This window comes from Sturnira hondurensis, unplaced genomic scaffold (assembly GCF_014824575.4).
Source record: "Sturnira hondurensis isolate 20B ecotype Veracruz unplaced genomic scaffold, ASM1482457v3 Scaffold0004136, whole genome shotgun sequence".
NCBI classification, from domain to species: domain Eukaryota; kingdom Metazoa; phylum Chordata; class Mammalia; order Chiroptera; family Phyllostomidae; genus Sturnira; species Sturnira hondurensis.
Window position 1 is genome coordinate 26,613,815 of NW_028076767.1, and position 15,331 is coordinate 26,629,145.

The 15,331-nt window shown below is 51.2% G+C and overlaps 1 protein-coding gene across 10 annotated transcripts in view; it reads right to left on the bottom strand.

Moving 5' to 3' along the window:
* Nucleotides 1-15,331, bottom strand: part of PTPRT (protein tyrosine phosphatase receptor type T) — a 945,487-nt gene that overhangs the window by 664,758 nt on the left and 265,398 nt on the right. For all 10 annotated transcript variants that reach the window (XM_037044094.1, XM_037044090.1, XM_037044092.1 and 7 more), the window contains exon 2: nt 4,570-4,695. In XM_037044094.1, coding sequence (XP_036899989.1) covers nt 4,570-4,695 — 126 coding nt within the window. The remainder of the gene's footprint in view (nt 1-4,569; nt 4,696-15,331) is intronic.

The window sequence follows — 15,331 nt, forward strand, 5'->3', positions numbered from 1 at the left end:
CGACCCTTTGAGCACTGGCATCTCCATCTGGCCCCCCCAGGGACCCTCCCATGGGGCCCCGGGCTGTTCCTCAGGATGAAGCTGTGGAAACCCTGCCGAGGCCAGAAGGGCAGAGCTGGGAACCAGTGATACCTCCATGGGAAAGAGAGGGGCCTGGAGAGAAGGTCCAGGGTGTAATAGTCCCCACCCCTCTGTGACAGCCCCAACAAAGACGAGGTGTCGGAGAGGTCCGAGGCCTGGAGTGCTAGCCCAAGACTCTCCCCATAGAATATGACCATGGTGCGTGCGGAACACCGAATCAGCAGAGCCGACGTGGAGGGGGTGCTCAAGCCCTTGGGGTGGCACGCATCCCGGGGATGAACAGTCCCTCTGTGCCTCTCAGGGATCCACGGCAGACCCCCTGCCGGAAGGTTTACCCTGGCAAAGCAGTGCCTGGTGGCAGGTGAGCTTGCAGGAGGGGGAAGGTTACAAGTCAGACTTTCGCTTTACAAGCCAGAAAGGAATTTAGGGCACCCAGCACCTATTAAACCCTGTTATGTGCGGACACTCGATGCCCACACGGGCAATGTCCCATTTAACTCTCACGCTGGTTCCCACGACACAGGTGAGGAAACGGAGGCATAGGATTCAAGCTCCCAAGTTGCTGTACTGCAGCAGAGGACTGGAATAAGCTGGCCTGTAAACATGTCTGCAGCGAGACTCTGAAAGCCAAGAACAAGGGGCTGTGAGTGAGACAATGGAGAAGTCTTTGTTTAAATGGACCAATGAGAGACGATCCCCTTGAGAAGGAGTCACTGGAGCTGAGACCTCGAGAAACCCGCCAGATTAAGAGTGGAGAAAAATCCCAATGAGAAGGAAAATCTCAGGGCCGAGGGCCTGAGCCGGGAAAGAATCTGACATGCCCAAGGAACTGAAAAATAACCAGTGTGTCTGCAGCATTTGGCCCGAGAAGAAAAGGGGCTCGGAGAAGACACTGGGTCTCACAGGACTGTGCAGGCCACTGCACGGAGTTTGGATTTCATCCCAGGTGCCCAGGGCAGCCACCAGAGGGGTAAATGCCAAAACGACGCGGGCTGATGTACCCAAAAGCCCAACACAGAGCCTGTCACACACAAGCAGGTCAGTAAAGGGGTATGGAGCCCGTGAACAAAGAGACTCCAACTCAGCCTACGAACAGAGGGAGGCTGCTGGCTGTGCAGAAGGAAAAGACTTCAGCCTTTGCCCAGGAGAACGAACAAGTCTGCCTCATCCAAATTCACTTTCCTGCCTCTCTGCCTAAGAGGCACACAGAGCCGCCGAAACCCACAGGCGCGTCATGACAATAACTTCAGTGATCGTTATCAAATGCCTCTATTCAGAAAAGCTCAGAAGATCATATTCGCACAATCCAATATTTATGAAATGATGCTCTGCCGTAATGAGGGGATGAGAAAATTAAGATCAGAAGCCACAGCTGTCCCACTGGGGGGAGAGAGTGGCACAGTGGAGAGAGCAGCAACGTCGCCCAGCATCCCCGAACCTCGGTTCTCCGATCTGTAACACGGAACGACAGTAGCCAAGACTGAAATGAGTGGTTGGTTAACAGAGAGCTAAAGGCATTTAATGTCATTTCTCATTCATTCCTTCATCTAAAAAATGTGATAAAGATGACTTGCCAGCCTAGGGGCATTCATCCAACAAAAATGTTATGTAGCACATGCTAAGTATGACACGCTGTGCTAAGGAAGGCAGGTAAAGTTGGGAGCAAGACTGTCAGGGTCCCCGGTCACCTGGGACTACTCATCTTGGGGTGAGACATACGCTGAACAAAGAGCATAGGCAGCGGCGCACGTTACTGAGGAACAGCGCAGGGTGTGATGGGAGACGTGCACAGAGAGCTGACCCAGAGCAGGGCTTTTAGGGAGAACTGACATACAGAAGTGACGTTTAAGCTGAGGCATGAGGGGAAGTAGAACAGCACAGGGTGGGAGAAAAAGGCTCCGTGAAAAGTGCTGATCTCATATAAGTTTCTGAGGCAGCAAAGGGCACAGAACATTCTGGAAGCTGACAGAAGTCAGGGTGACATGAGCACAGGAGGAGTGGGACGTGGCCTGGCTAGAGGTATGGGCAGGACGAGCCACGTGGGGTCTCAGAGGCCACAGCAGAGCTTGGGCTTCTTTCTTGGGGCCATGAGAATCCTCAGAAAGATTCTAAGCAAGGCAAGGTGGGGACAGTAAATGAAAGAGGTAACAGGAACAGGTTCATATTCTAGAACGATCTCTTTGGCTTCTATGTGGAGAGAGGATAAAAGTTGAAAGAGGAAGCCAAGAAGCCTGTTGGAGAACCTTCCAGCTACCCAGGCAAGAGCTGATGGTAATGTGCACCAGGCCAGTGGTGGCGGAGAGGCAGAGAAATACCCAGGAGGCACCGTGGCAGAACCAAATGACCGACAGGCAGAGAGGGTAAAGGAAGGGAAGGGAGGAGTATGACGCCTGGGTTTCTGAATGGGCACCAGAGTGGACAGAGTGACCTTTCCTGAGACAAGGAACTAGAGACTGAGTATATGGGGAAGGGGAGTGGGTGAATCGAGTCTGTTTTGGAGATGTCGAGTGGGGAGAGTCTACCACAGCCTATGGGGGGGCTTCAGGTGGGCTCCCCGGGAACAGAAGGAGCATATAAACCGGTAAATACACACACACACACACACACACACACACACACTCACACTCTCTCTCTCTCTCTCTCTCTCTCAGACCTGGATTTATCAGCAAAGGTGGTACACTCCAACACAGATTCTCCGGATTCTCAGGGTCCCTAATGGGCTGAGCGATGCTGTCATTTAAACCAAGACACTTTGAGAGTACGAATTATAATGTGGCAACAGGCACAGAGGTTGTCCCATGGTCACCTTACTAATGAGCGTGTGTCTTTGCTGGTGACCCTGCTCACGCAAAGTAAGACCCTACAGATCTGAAAAGCTCAGTCTGGGGCCAGGGCACATCTTTATCATATCCGCAGCTCATGTCCACACTGGGGAGAAACTGCTCCAAACAACAGATGCCCCTAACAGGGACTGTACACGGCTTCTTGTAGCTTCCTGCTTTGGAGCCAGACTTAAGGGTCAATGAGGTGACAAGGGGTATAACCTCCGCTAGACATCCATCTCTGAGCATCCTGGCTATCCTTGCCTCGGTGACGTTTGGAGAATCCAGGATCTCCAGATCAGCTGGATTCTCTCCCCAGGATCAGCTGGGAAGACAGGGCACAGTGGGTCATGTAGGTCCAGAGTTCACAAGAGATGTCTGGTGGCCCCTGAGGCCTCAGACATGGCTGTGACCCATGGTGTGACGGTTGACTTCATGATGCCTACACAGCTGGTAGAACCTTATTTCTGGGTGTGCTTGTGCGAGAGTTTCCAGAAGAGATTAGCATGGCACAGGTGAACGCAGTAAAGCAGGCAGGCCTCCCCCGTGGGGGTGGGCATCCCCCAGGCCCTAGGGGCCCACACGGACCAGACAGGCTGTGGAAGGGTGAATTCGCTCTTCCTCTGCTGGAGCCGAGACGCCCACCGTCTTCTGCCCTCGGACACTGCTGCTTCCGGTTCTCGGGCTTTCACACTCAGACCAGCGCTCGCACCACCCACCCCGCGGTTCCCTGGCCTCCAGACTGAACGCCACCACCAGCACCCCTGACCCTCCAGCTTGCAGAGGGCAGGTCATGGGGCATCTCCCAGGGCAACCCCGTAAACATCCGAGCCACTTCCTGTAACACACCTCCTCTGCTGCGCATCTCTCCCTATAGCCTGTGGGCCCCGTTTCTCTATAGACACATGCGAAGAATACAGAAGGAGCCTGCAGACCTCCAACATTTAACGGCCGGAGTGAGGTGACAAAGGAACCCAAGAGCGAGCACCTGGAGGGTCAGGAAAAAGCCAAGCCAGGGTGAGGCTCAGAGAGAGCCCCTGGTCAGGAAGGAACCACAGAGGATCAATTGTCCCGACGACCGTCCCAGGGATCCCATTTTACACAGAGATGATCTTCACGCTCTCAGAGTTAGGATTCTCCCTGCGTTGCAGCATCAGCTCACCCCGGCCCACCCCCGCCCGTGCGTGTTCTCCCTGAGCACACCTCATACCGGCCTGCCTCACACAGGCAGCCAGCAAGGATCCACATGACAGCTTCAGCCCCACGGGTTTAGGATGAGCCCAGTGTTCAGGATGTCTGGACATTACCTTTATAAGTAATATTCTCACTGTGCAAGTTTCCCTACACGTGCACAGGCCTGAAAAGCAAACCAGGACCTCCAATTCCTCAGAAGCTCCTTCCCCAGAAATCCCACCATTATCTGGCTCCCAAGCAACATCCAGGGACGCCCTACTTGGAGCCAAAGCTTAGAATCTCAAAGCTAAAGGAAATCCTAAAGGTTTCTGAATCCAGGTAACGTTCTTAAGAATTCACTCGGCCTTCTTTGCAGACAGACCTCTGGGGGATGGGGAATTTACTACCCACAAAGTTATGCACCGCCCTCTCAGACCTCATACAAGATAACCTCCCACCACCGTGCCGTACACAGTGGGTCGAGGTCGCCTACCTGTGGGCACGGCTGGGTCCAGCATTGGTTTCTCCCACGTGTTGATCTGCTCCCAGGTGAACCCATTGGTCCCCAGGGCCACGCTGTAACCGCAGTTGCTGTAGTGTTCATCAAAGGAACAGCCACCTGGAACAACAGAGATGCGGGTAAATACATCCTCATGTCTGCGATGTGGTTCGTTACCCCTGTCCCATCGGCTCTTCATTTACAGCTTTGAATTTTAAACTCTGGAGAAGAGTCAAAAGAAAAAAAAAAGCAAGCAAATTGGATTTTTATATTTGCTTTGGTGCTCTCAGGAAAGGCGCCGGCAGCGGCAGGTGCCCCTACTTTAAACAGTTAATAAGGCTAGTTACATTGATTTCCATCTTCCTCTCCGAGAAAGTAAACAGCAATGTCTCATTCTAAGTAGGAAGCTGCGAACGCCAGGCCGTGCCTCTGCGGTCGCTTCCAGCCAACGGGGAGACACTGCGAGGTGGCAGAGAGCACGAGCTCCAGAGTCCAGCAGAACCAGACCCGAATCTCAGCTTCACAAAGCTGGGTCGGCTCAGCCCAGCGGCTTCAGCCGTCTTTCAAGTCCGGGGCTCCATTTCTTCTCCTGTAATAGAGAGGGCAAGGTCCACCCGACAGAAACGCCGTGAAGATTAAAAAGGAATGACGTGCAAAAAGTAACCGGCACAGAATACGTTCTCGACATGTACCTCCTCCCCCCTATAAAAGCAATCCTTGAAAAATCATTTTCATAAAGCAGAAATCAACTTGGTGAAGAACTGCACAATCGTGCACCTGGCAGATGAGAAAGTCGATGTTGACAGTGTTTGAAGTTTTCCCCTGGAAAATCTAAGCCATCCACTATTTTACAATAAGCTGTGTCAGTTCAATTTTGGCAAGGATTTACTAAGCATGTGCTATGAGCCGGCAGCCCCTCTGGGTAGCCCTGGAAAGGCTGGTCCATCCAGAAAAACAGGGGCCCACAGTACCCTGGAGGAGGCGCACTGACCTGGGCGGGGAGCACTGCAAGATCTCCGGGGACAGAGAGCAGGGGGACGGGCATTCGAGGGGAGCTGGCGGGACACACAGAGGCAGAAGCGGCCTCTGGCCTGAGTCCCACAGCAGCATCCTGGCTGTTCCCCAGGCCCGGGTTCGTGCCGGTCCGTCTTCTCCACTGCCCCTTCCTTGTCTCCTCCATGTTCAGATCTCATCGCGTCACCAGAAACTCCCACTGGGTCCCTGTCACACACCCAAACATGGCCCTGCCTGAGGTACAGAAACCAGGCCCCGCCAGCCCCCACAAGCCTCCCTACTCCCCTCCCTCACCGGGTCTGCATCCTCAGGTAACATCACCATCGTCTCCATCAGCTGCAGAGGACAAAATCCCTCCTACGCACCCCATGCCCGGATTCCCTCTGCGTATGGTGGTGGAAGTTCCGCAGCCAGATTCAATACAGAATCTGGCCACAACACCGCTGAAGAAAGCCAGTGAAGTCAAAGCTTTCTCCACCTTCCTTTCCTGCCATGCGTGGGAACCCAGAAGACTGGCCTGCAGGCCTGCAGTGGGTCTCAGGCTGGGCGCAGGAGGGCTGACCCTCACTTGGTAGTACAGAGGTTGAGAAGTCAGTTGAGTACTAAATTGGTTTGCACTAAACAGTAACAGAAATGTGGGGTGTTTTGTATAGACAGCTAGAGAATGACAGAAAGGAGAGGGGGAGAAAAATCCAAGAGGCACCATGAAAAGCAGAAACCCACAGCAGGTGATGGCTGATGAGAAGTGTCCTGCGATGGGAAGTGGCTGATGCACTGGTAGGAAGGAAAACATCTATTTGCTTTCATTTGTTCATTCAATAGCTCAGCAATCGTTTAATGGGGCAGTCAGCATAGATCCTGCAGAGTGCTAGGTCCCCGCTATAGCTGGTGGTTTACAAAAGAGGCATGCTACCTTGCTTAGTGAGGCTGACAGGCAGCAAGTACACTAGTAATGTAACTGTGCACTTCGGCGTGTGCTACGGAGGCTGCAGCCAGTCCAGGAAGCCCGTCTGACCGTGAGTTGGAAACGGTCCGATCGCGTCCTGTCATGTCCCTCCACTACACCCAGCTCCTCCAGGGACCTGGCTGTACATGACAGCTGCGTGCTGCTGGTGCTTTGGGGAACTGCGAGAGGAGGGGCAGTGACCAATGTGGAGCAACATGGGTCGACAGGCGAGGATGCGGGGGCCAGGGGAAAGGGGAGGAGCCGGTAACAGAGGAGACATGGCCCCAGACACAGTGGAGAAGCATGACCTTTAAAAAGAAAGGTATTTCTTTAATTTTATTTTTGATTTTAGGGGGAGAGGAAGGGAGAGAGAAAGAGAGGGAGAGGAACATTGATCAGTTGCCTCCCCAAACCTACAGCCCTGGGATGTGCCCCAACAGGGAACCGAACCAGCAACCTTTTGGTTTGGGGACTGACACCCAACCAACTGAGCCATACCAGCCAGGGCCAGATAAGGATGACCTGTGAAAGGCAAGGAGGGAGGCAATCAACCAACTTCCACTAGACATGAAGTGGAAACAGTTCTGGCACATAGTAGGGGCTTAATAAATATTGAATGAATGAACCAATAAGTGCTAATGGGATGCCCGACATAGGCCAGCCTCACATGAGGAACTGTGACCCCATACCAGCCCCCCAATGCGACCTGATCTTCCAAGTCTCGTACTTGCCACTCGTACCTACAAAGCTTCCTCCCCACACAGTCTGCCTGACAAATTCTCAACAATTCTCCCAAATCACTTCTATAAACCTTCTCTGACCGGAACATCAGAGCGGGTGCCCCCGATATGAAAACCCAACACACTGCATTTAAAATTTAAAAACACTGTAGCAGCAGCTACAGTGGCTGTAAGAGGGTCAACCTCCTCTCCCTAAATTGCCATCACCCCGCTGGTGCCTGGCCTGCGGGAGACAAATGAATCAGGTCAACAGCGTTCACAGACAGACCCTGATGCGCTGGAACTGTCAGCAAAGGTCGCCCGCAGCCTCTGCAGTGCTGCTGGGAATTACTACTGAGAATCAGTCCTCCGCTGAGATCAGCCTCCGGGGCTAGAGACAAACCGTGTGGCCAGGACAGTGCTACGTGCACAGCACACAGTTCGGGTCTTCTCTCTGGTGCCCCCAAGAATACCATGTGTCCAGGCCGCCTGGCATCTGGGGAAGACCGTGTGATGCACCCTGGAAATACGTAACAAAGTGATACCCACCATTTGCAGGACCAGCCCATAAAAAATATGCCTTCCAAGCATCCTTCTCACCTGTCCTGGCTGTCCTGCCAGACCTTCAAAGCTGTTGTTGAAGGTGCTGGCAACAAAGGAAGAAAGGTATCTAGATTCCTGGGACAGTCATTGGACGACAGCCAGCGGACAGTCACCGGAGCAGTCATATTGGCATTCAACGTTTCAAGAGCAAAACACCAGCTTTTCTTGTCTTACAGCACTGACGCCCTAGGGTTAGCTGTTACCACAGCAGACCCTTGCCCATCCTGACTAAGCTCAGAATCGTGTTCTCTTGTGCATCTGCTCCATGCCAGGAATACACCAGGCATTGACTACATACACTGTCTTACTTGCTTTTGGTGAATCCTCGCAACCTTGTGAAGTCGACTTTTAGCCCTACTTTAAATAAAGTAATTGACTTTATTTAAAAAGGGGTTAGGTGACCTGTTCAGGTCACACGGAAGAGAAGTGTTGGGGCCAGGTTTAAACCCATTGCCATTTAACCACAGAATCCATGCTTTCTCCCAGACCAGAGAAAGAATGAACTCCCCCAAACCAAGGACAAAACCTTTCACTTACTGAAAGGTGAAGAACTTCTAATGAGGTTGGGTCTCTCCCATTAGAATCCATTTCCTTGCTCATTCTAGGAACAGCCAACAAAGTCCTTTTTTATGGGTTCTCTGCACAGAATCAACACAGATGTTTCTGACCCTCATGAAGTCTGCAGAGTATCGGGAAAGACAGCCACAGCAACTCAAGGGGCAATGCAGAAAATACGTCCATAGAGATGTGCCAAAGCTCAGAGAGGAAGTTATTGATAAATTTTAATTAATGGCCTAAATAAACCAATTCTCTGCCACCTTCTACGCAAGATTTGGGAGGGCTCACAGTCATCCCTCTGGACATCCCAGCTTATACCTCCCAAACAAGGTGACATTAACAGTTTGTCCCTCGTCTACTGAGTCAGTTGTCCGCCCCTCACCTCCTGGCCTCCCAACACTCTAAGGGGACCTGTGACAGCCACTTTCACAGCCGCTCCCCGGGCCTCTTGCTGCCGCCACCTGCAGGGCACTGGTGGTGGCGCCAACCTGCAGCCAGCAAGCAAATGCCCTTCCCTTCTAGCCACTTGCGCTCTGCCGCTGGGGTCCCACCGCAGAGGGCATGGGACTCCCAGTGACCCCGCTCTTATTTTCAGACCACAGTCCTCTCTTTCCTCCTACAAGGAGCTGGCTTGCAGTGGAGTCAAAAGCAGCCTCTCCCTCCACAGGGTCCGGCAGAGGTAACACTGCTGAGTGTAGCTGGTAGGGTACATGAGTGCCTCCCACGGGATGGACGGCAATTTGAACATTCCAAGTAAAGTGTCATATGGTGTGCTAGAGTGTGATGTTGCCATGTTACAGAATCACATGCTTATGATTTTGTAGCAAAACATTTTTAGGTAATTAAAAGGGCCGTTATTTGCCCTGGTTATTTGCGCCAGACCCTGTATTGTAACCTGTTCTTCCTTTGGGACAGTCAGATCCACCTGCGGATTCTACCCCAGGTAGAACTCTTTCAGAATTTTCCAGTCCTTAGAAGAACACGGTGTCCCTCCCTAGAGAAGAACATCTAGAAACAGTCCCCAAGCCTGCATGTTATCACATTAAGTATGTGCAAACCCCAGGGGTAACTCAAAATTCATGACTCTTCCACGGAACTCCAGGGCTCCCAGCAAAGCGAGGCAGACTCAAAGGATCATGGGAGTATCCCTGTGCTTTGCATATGTGAAAAACACAGACTCCATTCAAAGGATGCTGTCGAGCTGGTCTACCCGTCAGCGGCTCCAGTCTAGCCGAGGCGGCCCTGATAAACACAGAAGCAGGAAACACGGCACTGCGGCAAGCAGCAAGCAGACCAGGAAAAGAAAGAAAAGCAGGACAGAAGGAAAGGGTCACAGGTCTGTTCTGCCACTGCAACTCTCTGAATGTCCGCCTGCTGAGAGCTGGTCACATATTTTGATCTGAGTTTCTGTTGATCTCGAAGGAGGAAGAGGAGGAGGAGGAAAGGCAGTCTAGACACTGGACACTCTGTGTTCACACGCTAACCTCCAAGTTGCTCAGGAAAGTTACACCCGTCACAGGTGTACGGACGGCACAAGGCCTTCTCCCCAGGAGAGCTGGCAACGGCAGTCCCACGTGCCATCATGAACCCACCGGAAACGACAATCAACAGCAAGGGACGTGTGGCCGGTTTCATGAGATGATTTCTCATAATCATTCTCAGTATAAACGGAGAGAATCACCCAAACATACAATTCAGGAAAAGCAACTCATGGGGGACCAATACGATGCAGTCTAGAAGTCCGCATCCTGTCGGTCTGGCTTGACCAAGAGATATATTTTAAAAACTGTTCACGACAGAAAATATACTTAATAAATATTTTTAAAGCACCCCTACCTGAATTTTCTTCTCCATCAACAGATGGAGAAAAAGTAACTCTGAGCTTCAGATCGCACACCCTGGCGGTGACCTACCTTGCCAGCAGGGTGCATACAGACAGCGCCCTTGGATGACATCCCCTCCTCACTGGGGGGCCTTCGTTTTTCGGTGCACAAGGCCAGGGGCTGGCAAAGGTGAAGGATTCCAGAGACTCGGAAAAGACCAGGAACTCGCAGGAGCCACCACGACACAGAGCCATGTCCTCAGCCCAAGGACCAGCTCCTGAGGGCCACAGGAAGACACGAAAGAAAAGGCTAGCTATCTCCCCAGACCCCCAGCGTGAAAGAGTCAACCCCTGATCTTGAGTCTCATGGCAACCCTTCTTGCTCTTTCAAAAATTATGTTTGTCTGTCTGCAATTCCTTGGAGGCAAAACAGCTGACAAAAAGCAGCCTGCCAAGAACACCTGGCCATCGCCACAGATGTTTCTGGTGGACCACTTGCAGGACACATGGTGGGAACAGAGTCCCCAAAAGACACTTACTTGTATGGCTGCTCACCTCGTTCAGTCTGAAAGCAGCAGCAGCCCGTTTAACTGGTATCAACCCACCACCGTCATGTCTCGGGGAACCAAAACCCTCCTAAAGCTACCCCCACCCCAGGAATTGGGTTCAGCCGCTAGAGGATGGGTGCTTGTGTGGAGAGGACCCAGCTTATCGAGGGGAGGTGGCGATGCAGTCACAGGCCAGGGACCCAGCACCACCTCCCTGCGCCCGGCAAGGGGAGCTGTTTATCTGCACAGGCTGAAGCCGAAGCGTGCCACGGACCCCAGGTGCTCTGATGGGAGCCAAGCATAAAAAGTCGACAGAGAAATGGAAAATTATAGCAAGGAAATTGGATTTTGAAAATCCATTTGGGTTTGGTAATGTACAGCATATCAGTGTCTGTAAGAGAAGTAAAAATAGTGCAGGATACATACTTTAGGATACATTAAAATATAAATAAGGTTTATAGTGCCAATCAGAACTTTTTTTAATATGAACCCTTCTTTTGAAAATGAGAAAATTCAATAAAAATATAGGCGTGTCTGCCTCTGCGTTTCTGACGTGATCCTTCATCTTCTTGCACAGAATTCAGTACAGAAGAAGAAGGCATTTGTTAGGCTTCTGCTACCTACCAGGCACTGTAGGTACACACGTACACACGTATTTACATGTGTGTGTACATAAACGGAGGTAAGTTCAACCACCACCGGATTCTAAGACACGGGCCAACACACTTTTTGTGTAAAGGGCCAGATGGCAAATCTTTTGGCCTTGTAGCCACACAGGGTCTGTCACAACCACTCAACTTGGCCATTATAGCGTAAAAGCAGCCAGAGATAATTGGTAAACAAGTGGATGAGGCTGTGTGCCAATAAAACTTTATTTATAAGAAACAGGCGGTGGGCCAGCTGTTACGCAGGGGCTGCAGTTTGCCAACCCCTAACTCTGAGAGAGAAGCATCGCTCTCTCCATTTACACAAGGAAACCTGTCATCAGAGCTGCTAAGAGACATGCCCAGCCAGAGCTTTCAGGGAACAAGAGAGACATCACCTTCAGCAATAAAAAGAGTGACACCTCTCAGCCATAAAAAAAAAAAAAGGTGAAATACTGCTATTTGCAACAACATGCATGGATGTTGAGAGCATTGTGCTAAATGATCGAAGTCAGATGAAAAAGACAAGAATTTCATCACTTCATGAGTGCAAAACAAGCAGACATAAAACACTGTCATAACACAGACAACAAAATGGTAGTTAACGGAGGGGCAGGGAGAGGAGGAAGAGGGTCAAGGGGGTCAAATCGACGGTGAGGGGAGGCAGGCTACAGGTGGTGAGCACGCAATGCACTGAGACGCCATATTATAAAGTAGTATACTTAACATACATAAGTGATTAACTGATGTCAGGGCAGACAGTCCTGATATATGTACCCGATATGTGGGGAGATGACACTTGGGACCATTTGGACACCGATGCAAGACATGGCAGGACTGAGTAGTTAAGGGGCCCCGGAAAGGGAGACGTTGTAGAAGTGGGGTGCGTTGGTTTTTTCCTCGGGGCTTGGCAAACATTTTCCGTAAGACGACAGTAAAAATGTTCACCTTGCGGCTGTACTAGCTTCCTGCAGTTATCCAACAAATCTCCGCAGACTTAGGGTCTTAAAGCAATGCTGATTTCTCCTCTCATGGTTTCTGCAGGTCTGAAATCCGGGCAAGGGGGGGCTGGGTTTTCTCAGGGCCTCGCAAGGCTGAGGCCCAGGTGCAGGGGGAGCGGCATCCCTTCCCGGAGCACGGGTCCTCGTTCAGGCTCCTGCGGTATTTGATAGAACTCAGTTCCTTGTAGATATAAGCTACAGGGCACTGCTCATCCAGAAGCCACTCCCAGCCCCTAGCAGCCACCTATAGTCCCTGACATAAGCCTTCTCATGTCTCAAACCTCTTCCTTTGAAAGGGCACAGTCCTTTTAAAGGGCTCATCATTCCATCAGGCCCAGAGAAGACCATCTCCTTGATGACTGACTAAAGTCAACTGACTTGGGACTTGAACCACACCTGCAAAACTCCTTCGCCTTTGTCACTCACCTAGCCTAATCAAGGCAGTGAACTCTATCCCATCCACAGCCCCACCCCGGGGGTGAGAATGGCACAGGATATAAACCGCAGGGGCCGGGAATCTTGGGGGCCAATTTAGAATTCTGCCCACCTCAGCAGACCACTTAGTCTCTGTCACAACTACTCAGCAATGCCCGTGAAGCACAGAGGCAGCCGTAAATAATACAGGAAAAATGGCAGCGCTGTGTTTCGTAAAACTTGATTTATCCACCCTGCACTTCGAATTGCATGTGACGCTCGTGTCGCAAAACCATCTTCTTCTTGTGATCTGTCTAACCACGCAGACATGGAAAATCCATCCTCCCTTTATGTGCTGAGTAAAAACCCATCGAGATGCGGAACTGTCCCGGCAGGCTGTGCGGTTTGCTGACCTTGGCCTTGAGGCCGTAAAGCTGTCCAATTTTAACACTGTCCCAGAAAAGCATCTGGTTTCATCATTTGAGTGTTGGATGTCACATGCTTTCGACAGCTCCCTCCCATTTCTCACTAGTGAAGTGTTCGTTCCTCCCTCTGGAAGTGGGGGGGGGGTGTCCCCCACTGTCGCCTGCCCGTAGCTACACTACTGGTTGGTAGAATAAGGGAATGAGAGAAGCACAGTAACGGGACTTAAATAACCCCATCCCCTACATGACAGCATGTGCTCTTCACGGACGAGGAGTCGCACTCCAGGAGTCTCCCCATTTCACAGGGGAGGAAACCAAGGCTGCGGCTATGGACGTACTCAACACCACGTGTCAATCAGGGGCAGAGCCAAGGCTATGGTCAAGGAGTTCTTCCCTAAGCCAGAAGGTCTGAGAAACCAGGGCAGATCTCGGCGCAAAATTGGTGGAGCCCAGCGCAAAACTAAAATGCAGCGTCTCTTAAAAAAAATGAAGAAGTTAAGACAGCCCACAGCAGAGCATAAAACTAAGCAAGGGGCCTTTTGGGGTGCCGGCCCTGTGTGACCGTCCAAGTCACACACCTGTGGAGCCAGCCCTGCTCTGTGGATGCACAGATTCTAGCAATAAAGCCCTCCAACCCCCAAATCATCAAGATTCCACCCGCGTGCCAATGCACGCTTTGAAGGCAGGGCCGCGTCTAAGTGGGGCTTATTAATTGTGAGCAGCCTGTCGCGGGTAGGCACGTCTTGCCCCCTGAATGAATGAAAACCAGCCTTGCATAAATTGAATTCCTTTTTTGAATATCTAATTGAATTTGCAGAAGTGTACGCCAGGGGGGTATTTAAATAAGTGCACAAATATGATAAGAAGGCCTTCACACCATTCTATCTAATTCAGTAAGCAAAAAGAATGGCAGGGCACGTTCCAATTAGTGTTTGATTTATTTGCCTTAACAAATCCAATTAGTAGAATGTTTTATAAAGTCATCCAATGTCAAACACTCACGGACTCAACAGATAGAAACAATAGCCCTAATAGGAGAAAAAAATGGTTTGAATCTCTTTGAACAGTGAATTTATTATAAACAAGGTGATGTCTCTCTGACGGCTCGGACCTTCCTCAAGGACCAGAGAGATGGTGTCTGTTCTTTCTTCCAGAGACTCCGGGCCGCAGCCCCGGTTCATTTGGCCGATGATAATACTCCCAGGACTGAAAACAACAAAGGGGAAAGTTAGCCAGGAGACTTCGAGGGAGAGTCATGAACTCGCTGCCGGGTGTCTTCCAGCCCAGAGACGTGTCCCAACGCCCACGGCAGCGCCATGCAGCGGGGACAGTGGGGGCTAGCGGAAATAGTGACGTTCCGGAACCCAATGCCGTGCTCTCGTGCCCTTTCCAGGCCCCAGCTTTTCCATGTGCCAACTAGAAAGTTCCACGAGGGGAGAGCCCTTGGGTACAGCCGCCTTTGGTGGTTGGAAGACCTTTGCCTTGAGACGCAGTATCAGTAGGGGTTAAAGTGTGGACTTTCTCGAGTCGGCGTTCCAGCTGTACCGTGTTTTTTTAACTGTGTGACCTTGGTTATGTTATTTAACCTCTATGTACCTCAGTTTCCCCATGTGTAAAATAAAGACAATAAGAATGCCCGTCCTTTAGGGAGGTTATTAAAGATTGGGTGAATTTAATATTTGTAGAGCCTTAGAAGAATAGTTCCTGGCACCCGGTAGGTGCTAAATACGTTTTGTTAAATTAATATTAAACCCCAAGGTATAAATTGGAAGTGGAAAAGACAGCTCTGCTGTTTGTGTTCAGGTTTCAAAAACAAAAGAGTTTAAAGAAACTCCCTGAGTTGGTCCGCCGTGTCCTAGGTGGATCAGCCGTGCCTACCGTGACAGGCCACCGATCGGCACTCTAAGTCCCCACTGCACTCGCCACTTGCCGCTGTGTGACCTTGGGTAATTCACCCACCCACTCAGGCCAGAGGTTTTCCCCATGGGACTAACAGAAGGCAGTCACTTCAAACCTTACAGAGGGCGCTCCGATTTCTGGCACCCTCCGAGGCGGTGACTGT